The sequence below is a fragment of the Portunus trituberculatus genome, chromosome 27 (genome assembly GCF_017591435.1).
Source record: "Portunus trituberculatus isolate SZX2019 chromosome 27, ASM1759143v1, whole genome shotgun sequence".
In the NCBI taxonomy this organism is placed as follows: domain Eukaryota; kingdom Metazoa; phylum Arthropoda; class Malacostraca; order Decapoda; family Portunidae; genus Portunus; species Portunus trituberculatus.
Window position 1 is genome coordinate 8,438,301 of NC_059281.1, and position 17,500 is coordinate 8,455,800.

A 17,500-nucleotide genomic window follows, 5' to 3' on the forward strand; every position below is an offset into this window, starting at 1 on the left:
TCTCTCTCTCTCTCTCTCTCTCTCTCTCTCTCTCTCTCTCTCTCTCTCTCTCTCTCTCTGTGTGTTTTGATCGAATATCTTATACCAGCGGACTTTCGTGCAAGAGTGGAAAGGAGGGAGGGAGGGAAGGAGGGAAGGAGGGAAGGAAGGAGGAGGAGGAGGAAGGTACGAGGGATTGAAGGACAGGAGGGAGGTTGGGCGGGAAGGATGGAAGAAGTAAAAATAAGAAGAAAAGGAGGGAGGGAAAGAAGGAGGGAAACAGCAAGGGAGGCAAGGAGAGAGGATGGATAGAAGAAAGGAAGGTAGCATGAGAAGAGAAGGATAGATAGAGAGAGGGAATAAAAGAGTGAAGAAGACAGGAGGGAAGGAAAGAATGGAAGAAGTAAAGGAAAAAAGAAAAGGAGAGAGGGATGGAAGAAAGGAGGGATAGAGAGAGAGAGAGAGAGTGAAGGGGGAGAGGATAGATGGAAGAAAGGACAGAATGAGGAGAGAAGGATGGATAGAGGAAGAATAGAAAAGAATAACGTTAGAGAGAGAGAGAGAGAGAGAGAGAGAGAGAGAGAGAGAGAGAGAGAGGAAAGGATGGAAGAAGTAAAGGAAGAAGAAAAGAGAAAGGGAGGAAAGGAGGAAAGGAAGGAAGGAGTGAAGGAGGGAAGGAGGGAGGGAGGGAGGGAGGAGGAGAGCTGCATGGTTTCAAAATTATGCTACACGGCTCGTATTATCCTCGCTTCCAACCTGCATAGTAATGGCGATGTGTCTGTCTGTCTGTCTGTCTGCCTGTCTGCCTGTCTGTCCATCTGTCTGTTTTGAAGCCTTCCTCGCACCTTCGTCTATCTTTCGGCGGCAGGTCAACAATGATAATAATATTCACAGTTGTTATTACTTTTGGCAGTTAATATGATTCTAGCTGCAGTAAACCTTCAGTAATTGATCTAATTTACATTATTTTTTCTCTTCAAGCTGGTTTTTTTTTTTCATATTTTGCTATTATTGTATTTTTTTTTCTGTATTGCGCTTTACAACGTTCATTTTATCTCTTTATTTACGTACTTTCTTCTCATATTTCATCTCTCCTTCCTGTTCTTTATCTCTTCCATATTTCTTTAATGTACATTCAAATTCCTCTTCTTCTTTTTCACACTCTCTATTTCTCTTTCTCTTCCTCTCTGCTCTGTCTCAGCCATCCATCCTTCTTTCTATTACTTCCTTTATTTCTTCCTCTCTTCCATCTACATACATCAGCTCTCCCTCTCTCTCTCTCTCTCCCTCCTTCACCCTCTTGTACAACGCATCTCCAACCTCTTCCTCCTCCTCCTTCTCCTCCTCCTTCTAAATCCCTTGTCCTCCTATCTTCTCCTGCATTCTCCCTCCCTCCCTCTCCCTCCTTCTCTGTCCCTTCTCTCAAATCCCTCTCTCTCTCTCTCTCTCTCTCTCTCTCTCTCTCTCTCTCTCTCTCTCTTTCCTATTATTTCTTCTTTCAATCTCCTCTCTCCTTTTCCTTCATCGTTTCCTTATTTCCTTTCTTTCCCTTCCTTTCCCTCTTCTTTTCCTTCTTATTTCTTTTCCTTCTTCTTTTCTTTCTCCCTATTTCCTTCATTCTCTTTCCCCTGTCTCCCATTCTCCCCTCCCCTTGCTTCTCTTCCTTTCCTCCTCCCTTTTCCCCTCGGCAGCGCATTTCATAACGGAGTCCGCCTTTCCCCCCCCCTTCTCTCTCTCTCTCTCTCTCTCTCTCTCTCTCTCTCTCTCTCTCTCTCTCTCTCTCTCTCTCTCTAGGGAGGAGAATCTCGTGTCACTTTCGCAGTCACAATCGGATTCAGCGAGAGAGAGAGAGAGAGAGAGAGAGAGAGAGAGAGAGAGAGAGAGAGAGAGGCGGGGGATGAGGTAACATGACAAGCAATGGACAAGATGCAGGAGGATCGAGAAAATGAAGAAAAATGGAGGGAAACAAGGAGGAGAGAGAGAAGAGAAAGGAGAAAGAAAGGAAGGGAAGGAAGGGGGAAAGAAAGAAAGAAGGATGAGGATATTGATGATGATGGTAATAATAATGATGATAATAATGTGGTAATGATGATGATGATTATGATGACGACGATGGTAATGAAAAAGAAGAACAAGAAGAGGAAGAGGAAGAAGAGGAGGAGAAAGGAGGAGCAGGTGGAGGTGGAGAAAGAGAAGGAGGAAGAGATAGAGAAGGATTACATGATCATTAACATCTCCAGAGAGAGAGAGAGAGAGAGAGAGAGTTCAAACACTGCACTAATCTTCAACACAACAAAGGATTGGAAAGCAACAGATTGTGAGCGAGCATGGCAGCATTCAATCACTCCTCCTCTTCTTCCTCCTTTTCCTCCTCCTCCTCTTCCTCCTCCTCTTCTATTTTTTCGTTCTTTTCTCTCACCTTTTAATTTTTACCTTCATTCTCTTCTATTTTCGTCACTGATGAAGAGAAGAGAAGGAAAAGAAGGAAGGGAGGGAGGAAGGAAGAAGGGAAGGGATGGTGAAGAATGAAGGAAAAGAGAATAAAAAAGAATGAAAATGAAAAAAAAAGGAAAGAAGGAGACTAGGAGTAAAAAAAAAAGAAGCAAGGAAAGCAGGAGGAGTGAATGAAGGGATGGAGGAAGGAATGAAGGAAAAGGAAAGGAAAAAAGAAGGAGTGAATGAAGGGATGGAGGAAGGAATGAAGGAAAAGGGAAGGAATAAAAGAAATGAAAGAAGAGGTAATGAGAAACTCTGATTGGTCAGCTGAGAGAGTGCGGAGGTTTTTTTCCGCCTTCCTATTGGTCCGTTTCTGTTAGTGAGAGGTCCAATTACCTTCTTCTTCCTCTTCTTCCTCTTCCTCTTCCTCCTCCTTCTCCTTCTCCTCTTCTCCTTCCTCTAGCACTTTTTTTCCTTTCCCTAAACTCTCTTTGCAAGTGTGTGTGTGTGTGTGTGTGTGTGTGTGTGTGTGTGTGTGTGTGTGTCTGTGTCTGTGTGTGTGCAAACCTTCCCTGAAAAGATGACTGGAAAATATGCAAATTAGTTTTGTATACATTATTTACGTTGGTTGGTCTATACACACACACACACACACACACACACACACACACACACACACACACACACACACACACACACACACACACACACACACACACACACATTATTTATACGTCAATCAATGCAAATCTCTAATGAATGTAAAATCTCGACGAAAAAATATAAAGAAGAGGGATTTATTCAACAATACATCATTTTCCTTCATAAATAACCTTGCAAATACCTCTTCTTTTTCCTCTCTTTTCTTTTTTTCCTCCTTTTTCTTTATTTGTTTCCATTCTATTCATTTTCCCTCCTTTCGTTAGCGTTATTTTCATTTCCTTTTGTCTATTTAGTTTTTTTTTTCTTTCTTTTCCATCTTCCTCTTTCTCCTTATTTTCCTATTCTTCCTCCTCTTCCTCCTCCTTCTCCATTTTCTTCTTTATCTTTTCGACATATGTTACTTGTCAACCTCCTCCTCCTCCTCCTCCTCCTCCTCCTCCTCCTCCTCCTCCTCTCCTTCATCATCATCCCACTACTTTCCCATCATAATTTGTCTTCCTCCTCCTCCTCCCTCCTCCTCCTCCTCCTCCTCCTCCTCCTCCTCCTCCTCCTCCTCCTCTTCCTCTTCCTCCACCCCTTCCCTCCACCTATCACCCCGTCAAGTTATCTTTCCCTTCCCTACTTGTTCATCTCTCTCTCTCTCTCTCTCTCTCTCTCTCTCTCTCTCTCTCTCTCTCTAAGACAGTTAACGTTAAAAGCCTCGGTAACATGAACTTCCTCCTCCTCCTCCTCCTCCTCCTCCTCCTCCTCCTCCTCGACCTCCTCCTCTTCTCCTCTTGTCTCCTTTCTAAGCTTTATTTCCTTTACATGGCTACAAGTTTCCAAAAGACACACACACACACACACACACACACACACACACACACAGAGAGAGAGAGAGAGAGAGAGAGAGAGAGAGAGAATGATTCAATATTTCCCTTGAGATCGACACAAAATTTGAAAAATATTACAGATGGAAATTCTTGCTTTGAGAGAATAAGAGAAGAGTTATCGGCAGAAAGTCTCTCTCTCTCTCTCTCTCTCTCTCTCTCTCTCTCTCTCTCTCTCTCTCTCTCTCTCTCTCTCTCTCTCTCTCTCTCTGTACCTGTCGTTCTCTATGTGTATTAAAACATCCACCTTTTGTCTGTCTGTCTGTCTGTCTGTCTGTCTGTCTGTCTGTCTGATTGTATGTTTATATTTACCAGGAAACTTGTGTGTGTGTGTGTGTGTGTGTGTGTGTGTGTGTGTGTGTGTGTGTGTGTGTGTGTGTGTGTGTGTGTGTGTGTGTGTGTGTGTGTGTGTGAGCGCGTTTGAACTGTCTCGTGTCTGACCTGTTATATGCTACACTGTTCCCCTTCCCCCCACCCTCCCCACCCCGCGAAACACCCACACACCTACACCTACCCCTACCCTCCCTCAATCAGCCCCCACACACACACCTGCAGACCCACACACCTGCAGGGCTTCCTCTTTGGTGCACGCCTTCATGTCCTTCACTTGTTTTTATTCTAAGGGGGGAGGGAGATGGACAAGATTGACTTTTTGGGGAGGTGGACGTGGGGAGGGGGAGAATGATGGGGGAGTGGGGGGGAGAGGAGATTGGTGGTGGCTGGGGAAATGTTCCTCTTCTCCTTTTTCTTTCCTTTTTTTTTTTATCGTGGGGAAGAACAAGTCAGGTTGGATTTGGTTTGGGATGCAGTGCTTGTTTTCCTTCCCTTTTTTTTATTTTCTTAGGTGAGAGAAGGTAGAAGGTGGGGTTGTATTGTTAGTGGGTGTAGGTTAATGGTTGGGGATGGTGGAGGTTGGGAGAGTTATGTATATATACTATCTTAAAGAGGAAAGAGGTTGGTGAGGTTGGTTAAGTTTATTTTTTGAAGGTAAGGGGAAAAGGAAAAGGTTGTGGAAACTTGTAATGGGGAAAGAGAAGAGGAAAGGAGAGAAAAATAGATGGGGGATAGGAGAAGATGGAGGGTAGAAGAGGAGAGATGGAGGAAAGGAGGAAATGTAACATGAACGAAAAGAGGAAAGGAAAGATAAAGGAAAAGAAAAGAGGAAAGGTGGAGGAAAGGAGTAAAGGAGAAATGGAAGAAGAGGAAAGATGGAGGAAAAAACAGAGGAGGAAAAATTTTGGGAAGATAGTTGGGGGAAAGTTTGGGGGAAGGAAAATGGAAAATAATATTGAAGAAAAGATAAACTCAGATATTTCATGTGGTGGAGGCGGTGGTGGTGGTGGAGCAGGTATAGGGAACCACACACCACAGCCTCCACACGCCCACACCCCCAGGACTTCCACTCTCACACACACACACACACACACACACACACACACACACACACACCTGTCTTCTCTATCCTCCTGCACTAATAACTTTTGACAGTCCATCTATCTGCTCCTTTACAAATTCATCCATGGATCAATCCGTCTATATTTTTGTGTATCCATCCAGTCATCCATCTATCTCTTCATTTCTCTAGCCTAGAATACCTGTTCCAACCTAACCCAACCTAACTAAACCTGTTCCAACCTAACTAAACCTGATCCAACCTAACGTAACCTAATCCAACTCAACCCAACCCATCTATAACAAACTAAAATTAACTATCCACTAATCTACCTGTATGTCCCTTCCCTATTCCTCCTCCTCCTCCTCCTCCTTCTCCTCCTCCTCCTCCTCCCAGCGGACACTCGGCAAACAAACAAATAGACAGAACTCCGAGGCAGACGAAACTCCCAACACAGAAGAATAATTAATCTTTCCAAATGAGACGGGAGGGAACACTGGGGGGAGAGAAGGAGGGAGGGAGGGAAGGAGAGAAGGAGAAAAAGGGAGAGAAATGGAAGGAAAGAGGAAGGAGGAGGGAGGAGTAGAAAAGGAGGAAAGAAATATTGGAGGAAAAGGAGAAAGAAGAGGAAGTAAGGAGTAAGAGCGTGAAGGCAGAGGAAAAGTGAAAATGAGGAATAAATGAAGGAATGAAGGAAGGAATGAAGGAAAGAAGAAAAGGAGGAAAAACTGAAGGAGTCAGGAAAGTTAGGAAGGTAGGATGGATGGAAGGAGGTCAAAAGGAGGGACGAAGAAAGGAAAAAAGACGAGGAAAGGAAAGAGGTGTGAATGAAGGAGAAAAAGAAGGAAATCAAGGAGAAGAGTAAGCTAAAAAAAAATGAAGGAGGATGGAGAGAGAGGGAAGCAAAGAAGGACAAATAGAGTAAGTAAAGAAAAGGAGAGGAAAAGTAAGAAATGGGAGGAAAAGAAAGGAGCAACCAGGAGAGATGAGGAAGAAGAGAGGGAAAATGAAAAAGGAGGAAGGAACAGTCTCTCTCTCTCTCTCTCTCTCTCTCTCTCTCTCTCTCTCTCTCTCTCTCTCTCTCTCTCTCTCTCTCTCTCTCTCTCTCTCTCTCTCTCTCTCTCTCTCTCTCTCTCTCTCTCTTATGACTTCGCTTCTTTCCCTGTCAAGTTATTTTCTCTCCCTTCTGTCTTCCTTCCCATCCTCCTTCCTTTTCCCCCTTACCTCCCTCCTTTCCTCCTCTTCCTCCCTTCCTCCCTCCTCCCTCCCATCACTTGTCCGTATGTCAGAACAAGGGAGACTAAAGGTGAGATACAACAGGGAGGAGGAGGAGGAGGAGGAAACTAACAGAGACAACAGGTGCTGAGATGACAGAAGAGGAAGAGGAGGAGGCGGAGGAGGGAGGAGGAGGAGGAGGAGGAGGAGGAGGAGGAGGAGGAGGCTATTCTTACCTCCACACATCATCTAAAATTCGGTGAAGAAAGGAAGAGGGAGAGAGAAGAGAGAGAGAGAGACTGTCACTTATTTAGGAGGAAGACCGTGATACCTGGAAGTTATTACTAGGAAGAGGAGGAGGAGGAGGAGGAGGAGGAGGAGGAGGAGGAGGAGGAGAAGAAGGAGAGGGAGGAGGAGGAAGGGTACATAGTATACACCATAAAAAAACAAAGAGTGTCTTCCTCTCTCTCTCTCTCTCTCTCTCTCTCTCTCTCTCTCTCTCTCTCTCTCTCTCCACACGACAGCCATTCTTTTTTTTCACTCTACAAATCCATCCAATAATAATAATAATAATAATAATAATAATAATAATAAATAATGATGATAGTAATAATAAGGTAATGAACTAATTAGAAACACTAATTAGCAAATACCATGAAATCAAGCGCGACACCACACACACACACACACACACACACACACACACACACACACACACACACACACACCATGTACTCCCACAAAAAGTAAAGTGTATTCCGAGGAATTCTAAAAACCCGCGTAGATTTGTAACACACCTGGAAAAAAAGTACAGGTATTGTGCTGGTTTTACACGGGATGAGCGGAGCAGGTGGAGGTGGTATAGCACTGTACTATAATGAACAATGGACGACCAGAACACAATGCACTCGTGTCTACTGCTCATCATTTTTTTCCCCCTCCCTCAACCTCAACCCTTTCATCGTCATCTGGTTCATCCATTCTCCTACATAACTTTTAACTTCGTCTTTCCTTTTTTTCTCTTATTATTTATTCTATTTTTCATTCTCTTTCCTTACTCTTTATTTTATTTTCTATTTTTTTTCATTAACCTCATCAAATTAACTCCCATTTGCCACATTTTTATTTTCCATTTTGGTTATAAGTCAGGTTAGGTTGGGTTAGGTTAGGTTAGGTTACACTAGGTTAGGAGGAGTTGGGTTAGGTTATACTAGGTTGGGTTAGGTTAGGTTAGTTTACTCTAGGTTAGGTTAGGTTAGGTTAGTTTATGCGAGGTTAGGTTTACTCTAGGTTAGGTTAGGTTGGGTTAGTTTATGCGAGGTTAGGTTGGATTAGGTTAGGTTAGGTTAGGTTAGGTTGGGTTGGGTTGGGTTGGGTTAGGTTAGGTTAGGTTGGGTTGGGTTGGGTTGGGTTGGGTTGGGTTGGGTTAGGTTGGGTTAGGTTAGGTTAGGTTAGGTTAGGTTGGGTTGGGTTGGGTTGGGTTGGGTTCCTGTAGTGCCACTTTTACTAGAGACATTCGAGGTGGCATCAGTGTGACCTCCTGGCATTAGTTTGTGGTGACATGAAATCTTCCCCTTGAAGACCAATAGTTTCTTTTTGTGGTTTCTTTTCATTTTTTCATTCTCTTTGTGATGGCAAAGTTGAAGGATCAGTATTTCATTTTTTCCTCCGCACATGAATTACCGCCGCACAAACAAAGCGTCTCCAGAATACACGCCACAAGGAAAAAGAAAGAAAAAATGTTGGATAGGATCTCGTGGTGCAGTGCCAACACACACCTCGCCTCTCACTGTACTGCGCTAATGATGGCATTATTCATTTTATTTTATTTACTTCTTTTTTGGGGAATCGAATTAATTATCGTCGCACAGACAAAGCATCTCCCGAATACCAAAAACTGCAGAACACTCAATAGGTCCAGGCGCACAATACGAACACTCACTCTGTCTCTTAATGCGGCAAGTCCGTGGTATATATTAACATTTTTTTTTTCATTTTTACGTTAATTATCGTCACACAGACAAAGGATCTCTGGAACATCAGAAAAAAATTATACAGAACACTCAATAGATCTAATGATATAATGAAAACACGCAGATCTTTAATGACAGCACGATCCCAGTCATCAAGTCTCGTAATGGCAACAGAAGCAAGCGTGGGTACTGCTACCACATCACGCGCCATGCAGTGACTTCCAGATTATACCGAAGCAATAACTACCAATACCAACACACACACACACACACACACACACACACACACACACACACACACACATGCACTCCTCCTCTCCTCTCTCCTCTCTCTCTCTCTCTCTCTCTCTCTCTCTCTCTCTCTCTCTCTCTCTCTCTCTCTCTCTCTCTCTCTCTCTCTCTCTCCGATATCAGCTCATTCACACAGGCAATGGGAACTAACCTATGAATAATAAATGATAACAAAACACTAAATAGATCCACTGATATAACACGGTTAGGCAGCAAGACCACCACCACCACCACCACCACCCTTCTCTCCTCCAACCCTTCGTTCGTTCCTCCTTCCTTCCTCTGATACCACTCCATTCGTAATTGCAGCAAACATACGATCATTTAGCCCCCTGAACCCTATTGCTTTCTCATGACTTTAGTAGCAGTAGCAGAACCAGAGACCCCTTACCTCCCCCGAGCCTCGAAGCAAGAGTAGCGCAGCGAGGCGTGACAGGCGGACTGGCGGGGAAACAGACGTAACTTATTCCAGCTCCCAATTACAAGAGGCACCGTGACGAAAGTTTGGCTCCGATATCCGCCACGTCCGAGCTCTTTCCCGGGGCAGCTTCATTCCATTACCGCGAGTTACCGTATCAGTTTGTATATCGAGTAGAATTTATAATTGAATGAGGAGGGTTGGCCGGCGCACGAAGACACGAAGAAGGAGAAAGAGAAGCAAGAGGAGAAGGATGAAGAGAAGGAGGAGTAGGAGGAGGAGATGGAGGTTTTACGAAGCAAGATGTGGAAGAGGAGGTAGTGTGAACATGTTTCAGGGAGAGAGAGAAGGAAGGAGAAGAGGACGAGAAAGGGGAGAAAGAGGAAGTAATATAGATAGGTTTGGAGGAGAAGGAAAGGATCTAAAGTGATGCGGGAAAGAAAGAGGAGGAGGAGGAGGAGGAGGAGGAGGAGAAGTGGCAGTGAAGATGGGATGGTTAAACGAGGAAAGAGTATATACTTGGAACTGAAGAAGGAGGACGAGGACGAAGACGACGACGACGAAGACGACGACGAGGAGGGGGAGGAGGAGATGGAGGAAGAGGAGGAGGAGGAGGAGGAAGAAGAATGGAGTGAAACAAAGTGGACAATGAGGAGAAGGGGAGGTGGTGGAGTGGAATGAAGCGGAAAAGACGAGAGGAGAGGAATGAAGGAGGAAGAACGAGGGTCGAAAAGGAAGAAGAGGAGGAGGAGGAGGAGGAGGAGGAGGAGGATGAAAGGTGTGAAAATGAAAGGATGAAAGTGAGGGAGAGGAGAGAAGAAACCAAGAAAAGGAAGAAGAGAAAGAAGGAATGGAGGAAAAGAAGATAAAAAGGAAAGAACAACACATCTCTTAAGAAACTCATCGAAAATCTATTGATGTGTTCAGAGAGAGAGAGAGAGAGAGAGAGAGAGAGAGAGAGAGAGAGAGAGAGAGAGAGAGAGAGAGAGAATTTGCTGACTAATTAATGAAGTGATTTACGAGTTACCTGAATGATTGGTATAAGACACGAAAACATCAAAAATCAAAACACACAAAATAGTAAAAAAAAAAAAAAAAGAAAAACATAACCAAAACAAATAAAGCAGTATGGAAACAAAGTCACGAACAGGAGCAACACATTTCAAACTTCCACCTACTAAACATTTTTTTTTTTTTTTTAGGGAAGAGTGAATGAGAGGAGTTTTTTGCCTTTTTTTCCATCCTTTTCCTTGGTTTCCTTGATTAGTTTCCTTACATGCACGAAAGAGAGAGAGAGAGAGAGAAAGAGAGAGAATGTTTTCCGTACTACACTTTCCTTCACTTCATTTACTTGTCCGTGTCTGTTTCTTTCCCTTCAGTATCCAGCAGCGCTCAGTCACTCAGTAAGCCACTCAGTAAAAACGTAAAGAGGAACTACATTGAATCCTGAGCGCTGGGTAAGGTTGATTGCACCTGCTACCATGGACTGGGTGAGCAACAAAGCATGTCTATCTGGATACAGCATGAAGTAAAAGTAGCCAGGTTCATTTTTCACCGCTTTCACATTAACTTGTTTTTTGGATCAGCGAGATTAATCAACGTTGGGTCTTGTTAGTATACTTCTGAAACCTGTACTATTTTCAAGGGTCTCTAGTTTTCTTTTTCTTTTTTTTTTATTTATACCATGTGGGCTTTTCACGGGAAGTTTCTGGGCTAAAGGGGATACTTTTTGTGGTACTTCCTATCTCAAAGCCCACCCGCTAGGAAACCGTTGCCCCGAGTGAGGAAGCCCAACCTACACTCGGACCGTGGACAGGATTCGAACCCGTGCGCTTGAAGACCCCTCGGACCCCAAAGCACGCATGGTTCCACTGTACCACGGCGGCCCCCGAAGTTGAAGTGACGCTGATTTTTAAGGGTGTTTCTGTAATTCTAATGCCATGTTAACAATTTTTCGCATTACCTATATGAGAAATTACTTTTAGAACTCGGCTAATTGTCTCTGTGACTCTTAAGAAATGGTCGTTGTGAGAGAAGGAAGTGTTTTTGAATATGGCGCTTGAATGGGTGACCGTGTGTGAATACTGAATGTTACTCATGTTAGTTCAGATTCCAAGACTGAGAATGTACAGACAGGCAGGCATCCAACAAAAATCAGGACTTTAAACCCATCAGTACCTTAACGCATTTCCATATTCATTATTCTTACTATTAAGTGACTTTATACAGCCTCAGAACCTCATGTGGGGAATTAAGATAGTGAAGATTCTGGCCATTAATCGTCTCACCTCCACAGACTCTTCCTAATGCCAATAAAATGGTCTAATCGTACACAAATCTCAAGGTAAAAAAGTGTCCCAGTGTTGAAGGGGTTAACAGGATTCAAATTGAGGACTTTTTGCATTACATTCCGACGCGCTACCAACTGAGCTACCACACTCACTCAAAGCCCAGACACTCACGGACTTGAGGCTTACGGCGCACCATTACTGTTACTCTTCCTCACTCCTCAGCTTGTCAGAAGGAGAGAAGAAGCTACAAACAAGCTGTGAGACTCTTACCGAAAAGTTGCCGTATCCTAGGTGATCACAGGAGCACTGGCAGCGAAGGATGTGCTCTTGTATGTCAGTGGGAAGGTCCTCAAGACTCCTACTCATCCTTCTTGAGCCTCCAGACCCGCTTTGACGACCACATCCTCCCGCGCCGCCTCCCGCTGACGAACCGACCTGTTGATAGATAGATAACTAGATAGATAGAGGTGAAGAGAGATGCGGGTGAGTCAAGTAAGTAGATCGGGAAGTGGAAAATGAGTGTTGGGTTAGAAGGTTGATTGACTTTTCCGAGGGGTAACAAAAATGAGAGGGAAATATAGGCCCACTGAGGTGCTAGTCCCAAGTGAGTGTATAGTGAGTGTATGAGTGACTATGATTTAACTAACTGGTTGAATGAGTGAATGATTGATTTTTTTAACCGACTGACTGGCTGCTGGTTTCACTGACTGACTGAATGACTGGTTGACTGGTTGCTTAGCTGACTGTCTCATTAATAATCTGATTAACTAACAAAATTATTAACTAATCAATTGACTGACAGACTGACGGACGACACGAACTAATAAATTAATGACAGAATAAACTAACGTATGAAAGAATAAAAGAGCAAATGACTGAGGGAAAGAAGGAAGGAAGGAAAGATCCACAAAAGAAGGAAGTTTGTGTCTTTCTTCTTGATTGAGAGACGGACAGAAGGAAAGTCAAGGTGTCTTATTGCCTTCCTTCCTTTCCACCTGACTGACTGACTGACTGACGGAAGGATTAAATGATGGATTGACTGGGGAGAGTGAGGGAGGAAGTGCCTCGCTGAATGAAAGACTGATTGGCCGGGCAGGTAACTGGTTGACTGGATGACTGATAGGATGGATGACGAACCAGATGACTAGCTGGATGAGGGATAAGGTTAACTGCATGACTGACTGGATAACTGATGGGTGTGGGTAATTGCGTGACTAAATGAATGACTTAGATTATGACACGTGAGATGACAAATCGTAAGACAAACTAAATGACTGACTGTGTTACTGACTGACTGACTGACTGACTCACGGCGGACATGGAGGCGTGCCTGACGGGTGGCGAGGACTCGTAACCAGCAGGGGCGTCCACGGGCCACACCTCCTCCTCCCTGTCGCCGGCAGCGTCATCGTCGTCGTCAGGCGCCGCTGAGTCGCCCCCTGCCAGACACGCCAGGTCGGGGGCCACAGCGTAGTACCCGAGAGAGAGATCCGCTTCCTGCCACTGCCGCCCCTCGGGACACGCCCCTCGAGTGTCCGTCACGTCAGGGCGGGCGTAGCGCACCCTGGGCCGCGTCTCCAGCAGCGCCCTCGTGTCCTGAGTGCCGCAGGCGTCCTCAGGGGTGGCGTAGGTGGCGGCGAGGGGTCTGGGGGACGCAGGAATGGTCGTGGTCATGGCGGGCCGTCAGCGCCAAGTTACGCCAAACGCATGACGGTCCGCCGGGGACTTTTGGGGGGCTTCACGCTAGCGAGGGGCGGAGGGGGGCAGTGGGGCGGGGCGGGGGTGTGGCGTCATGGTGGCGTGTGGCCCCTGGGAGAGGAGGTGCATCTCTGGTGGTGGTGGAGTGACTGGGGGGAGACAAGACGCCTCTCCACTGGTCATGGCGACGCCCGCATCACCAAGAGGAACGAAGGCAGGAGGAAGGCAGAGAGGAGGGAAGAAAGAAAGGAGAGGAAGCAAGGAGAAAGGGAGGCAAGGAGGATGGGAGGTAAGGAGGAGAGAAGGTAGGGAGGATGAGAAGCAGGGAGGAAGGGAGGAAGGGGAGAGAGGTCACGTTCCTATTGCAGGGAAAGGGAGGGAAGGGAAGGGCGACGGAAGGGATCTGAAGTATGGGGGGAAAACTGACGCAAGGGAATATCAGTGAAGGGAACGAGAGAGAGAGAGAGAGAGAGAGAGAGAGAGAGAGAGAGAGAGAGAGAGAGAGAGAGAGAGAGAGAGAGAGGAGTAAACACTTGAATAAAGAAAAGAAAATAAACACACCACCACCACCACCACCACCACCACCAACGACACCACTAAGACATGAGGAGTCCTTGGGGTGCTTCTGGGGAGTCCTTGGGGGGTCCTTCAGAGTCCTACCAGGGGAGGGGGAAAGTGTAGGATCGCTCAGGATTTTCCAAGCTTCCTCGCTGCCTCAATCTGTGGGGAAGGAAGAGGACAGGATTAACGAAGAGCAGGAGGAGGAGGAGGAGGAGGAGGAGGAGGAGGAGGAGGAGGTAACGAAGTGGAAGGGAAAGAGAAGGAGCAGATTAACGAAGAGTAAGAGGAAAACCAAAGGAGAAGGAGGAGGAATACATAGGAAAGACGAGTGACAGGAGGAATTGCGACCTATGACGAGGTCACTCATTCACTATTACTACATTTATAATAAGCTATATACTTAGTAAGAGGCAAGGAAAGAACAGATAGCAGAGAGAAGGAGGAAGAAGAGGAAGAGAAGGAAGAGGAGAAGGAGGAGGAGAAGGAGGAGGAAGAAGAAGAGGAGAAAGAGGAAAAGGAAGAGAAAAAGGAGGAGGAGGAGGAGGGGGAGAGGAGGAAGAGGAAGAAGAGGAGGAGGAGGTGGTGGAAGTGGTGGTGCTGAAAGAAAAGAAGGAAGACGAGTAGGTATAAAAAATAAGAAAGACAACCACGAATACCCAAAACTAGAAAAAAACGTGAAAAAAAAACGTGAAAAAAAACCGGAAAAACAAAAACCTGCAAAAAAATATAAAAAATCAATTAAATCAAAGCTGAGAGAGAGAGAGAGAGAGAGAGAGAGAGAGAGAGAGAGAGAGAGAGAGAGAGAGAGATACCAGTAGCATTCACTCTCCTCCCTCCTCCTCCTACTCCTCCTCCTTGTCTCAATCACAAAATGGACCTTCAATTCGCTGGCTGCACATCTATCGATCGCCACACAGGTGAACTTCGCGCAGGTGACTCTGCTAATCAACCCGCGCACCTGACCTCCTTCCGGTGATTCGACTGTTGTTGTTGTTGTTGTTGTTGTTGTTGTTGTTGTTGTTGTTGTTGTTGTTGTTGTTGTTGTTGTTATTGAATTTTTTTCCTGCCAATCCTGATCAACTTTTGCTACAGATGTGAGTTGAGATAAATACTATTCCTGTTATTACTACTACTACTACTACTACTACTACTACTACTACTGAGCTTTGCCTATCATTACTATCCTTCCCTTCGCTGTTCCTCTTCCTCTTCCATCATCATCATCATCATCATCATCATCATCATCATCATCATCATTAATATTGCAGTCATTACTAAAAATTACGTGAACATTTACCGCCGGAAATCAAAGTTAGAAAAGTGTTCATGGTTAATCACTGCCTCTGATTTCACGCACACGCACACACGCACACACGCACACACGCACACACACACACACACACAGAGAAGAGAGAGAGAGAGAGAGAGAGAGAGAGAGAGGTTGCAAATAAACAATAAAAAAAACTAGTATTGGTCAATTCTCTGGTCCCTGGGTTTCCAAAATTGTTGTTCTGTGTGTGTGTGTGTGTGTGTGTGTGTGTGTGTGTGTGTGTGTGTGTGTGTGTGTGTGTGTGTGTGTGTGTGTGTGTGCGCTATTGAGTTGGGCAGTAGGTGATAAGGTCTCTCTCTCTCTCTCTCTCTCTCTCTCTCTCTCTCTCTCTCTCTCTCTCTCTCTCTCTCTCTCTGTGTGTGTGTGTGTGTGTGTGTGTGTGTGTGTGTGTGTGTGTGTTCATATATACTTTTATCTATACACTCATTCCTGTTATCTTTATTTATTTTATGATACTGCTGCTGCATCTTCAGCAGAGAGGCGCCCCCTCTTCATCAGGCTGGAGATTATAATGTTAGTAGAGGAAAGGTCGTGTGTGTGTGTGTGTGTGTGTGTGTGTGTGTGTGTGTGTGTGTGTGTCTGTTGTATGTGTGTTAAGCGTTGGTATGTGTACTTCTCTCTCTCTCTCTCTCTCTCTCTCTCTCTCTCTCTCTCTCTCTCTCTCTCTCTCTCTCTCTCTCTCTCTCTCTCTCTCTCTCTCTCTCTCTCTCTCTCTCTCTCTCTCTCTCTCTCTCTCTCTGTAACTTTGCATTCAAAAGTCCCTCTAACGTCCCGAAATGTGCACAGAATGGCATCCATTGAGAGAGAGAGAGAGAGAGAGAGAGAGAGAGAGAGAGAGAGAGAGAGAGAGAGAGAGAAATGCAAGTCACACGACTGGTCATAATGATAACTCTCTTACCCCTTCCCCTTCCCCTCCTCCATATCCTCCCCGTCCTCCTCCTCCTCCTCCTCCTCCTCCTCCTCAACACGGGTCATTGGCTGGAGTGTTTACTGGCATTGTAAATACCTTCCTCCTTCGCCTCTTCCTCTTCTTCTTCCTCCTCCTCCACCTCCACCTCCTGCCCTACCTTGTTTGCCTCACCTGCTTCGAGGCAAGTTTCGAAACAGGAGTCATGAAAGAGCGAGGCAACAGACCCTCATAACCCGCCAGCTTGGAGGAGGAGGAGGAGGAGGAGGAGGAGGAGGAGGAGGGTGATTACCGATAAGTGACTGAGTGAGTGAGTAAGAGAGTGGTAGTGGTGGAGAACAAAGAGAAGTATTAATGCGGGAGGAATAAGCAGTTAGGTGGTGGTGGTGGTGGTGGTGGAAGGTAAAGGAAAAGAGGAGAGGAGAAGGGGATATAGAAGTAACATAGGGAAAGATGAGGAGATGAGGGTGAGTGTAGAAGGTATAGGGAGAGGTGGATGAATAGGATGTAGATAAATGAATAAATGTGGAGGAAGAGAAAAATAATGAATAAAAAGACAAACAAAAATAGAGTGGAGATTTAGGTGGAACTGATAAAGTTGAAGAAGAAGTCGACGAAAAGAAGTAAACAAGAGAGAAAAGAAAAGAACAATGAAAGAGGGAAATAAGAGTAGAAACGAAGAAGAAGGAAGCTGATAAAACTGAGGAGGTGAAAGAGGAGTGGACGAAGAAGAGAATAAAGAAATGGAGAGAAAAGTAATGGAACAGAAGAAACGAGCGAGATAGAAAGAGAGAGAAGAGATGATGTGGTTGTGAGAAGTGGAAAGGTGTGAATGGAAGGAATGGGAGGTGGAATAGGGAGGTGGAGAGGAGGTGGAGGTCTGTGGGGTGGAGGTGGGGGGAGTTGGGTCCAAATGGGGTGGAAACAAACTCTGCTCAGACCATTAGACAAAAGTGGAAAAATTAACTTCACCAATTGTATGTGTACGTGTGGATAGGCAATCACCATTATGACGCAAGGCCGCCTCATCACCACCGCCATTGTTGTTTTGGCGTCACCACCACCACCACCACCACCACCACCACCACCACCACCACCACCACCATCAGTACCACTATCCTTAACGTTACTCGCATCACCAATCTTATCTTCTCAAAAACCGTTTCTATCTCTCATCACGATCATCACCATCATCATCACCACAATATTTTCCTTTGGTTGTGTGACTTCCATCACCATCACTATCAGTACTATCATTAACACCACCACCATCATCACCACTATCATCACCACCAATGTCTTCATCACTATTACTTGTCTTTTATTTAAGCATCACCATTATCATCAGCACTATCGCCATCACTATCGCCACCATCACCATCACCACCACCACCATCACCACCACCACCAGCACCACTACCACTATCATCACCACGACCACTAATATTTCATTCGTTATCACCATCATTATCAATT

General features: G+C 45.2%; 1 protein-coding gene across 4 annotated transcripts in view; it reads right to left on the bottom strand.

The window, feature by feature from the left end:
* Nucleotides 1-17,500, bottom strand: part of LOC123509645 (dipeptidase 1-like) — a 139,738-nt gene that overhangs the window by 67,491 nt on the left and 54,747 nt on the right. For all 4 annotated transcript variants that reach the window (XM_045264090.1, XM_045264088.1, XM_045264087.1 and 1 more), the window contains 2 exons: nt 12,840-13,946; nt 11,799-11,963 (listed from right to left, as the gene is read on the bottom strand). In XM_045264090.1, the coding sequence (XP_045120025.1) occupies nt 11,799-11,963; nt 12,840-13,202 (528 nt within the window). In that variant the 5' untranslated portion in view covers nt 13,203-13,946. The remainder of the gene's footprint in view (nt 1-11,798; nt 11,964-12,839; nt 13,947-17,500) is intronic.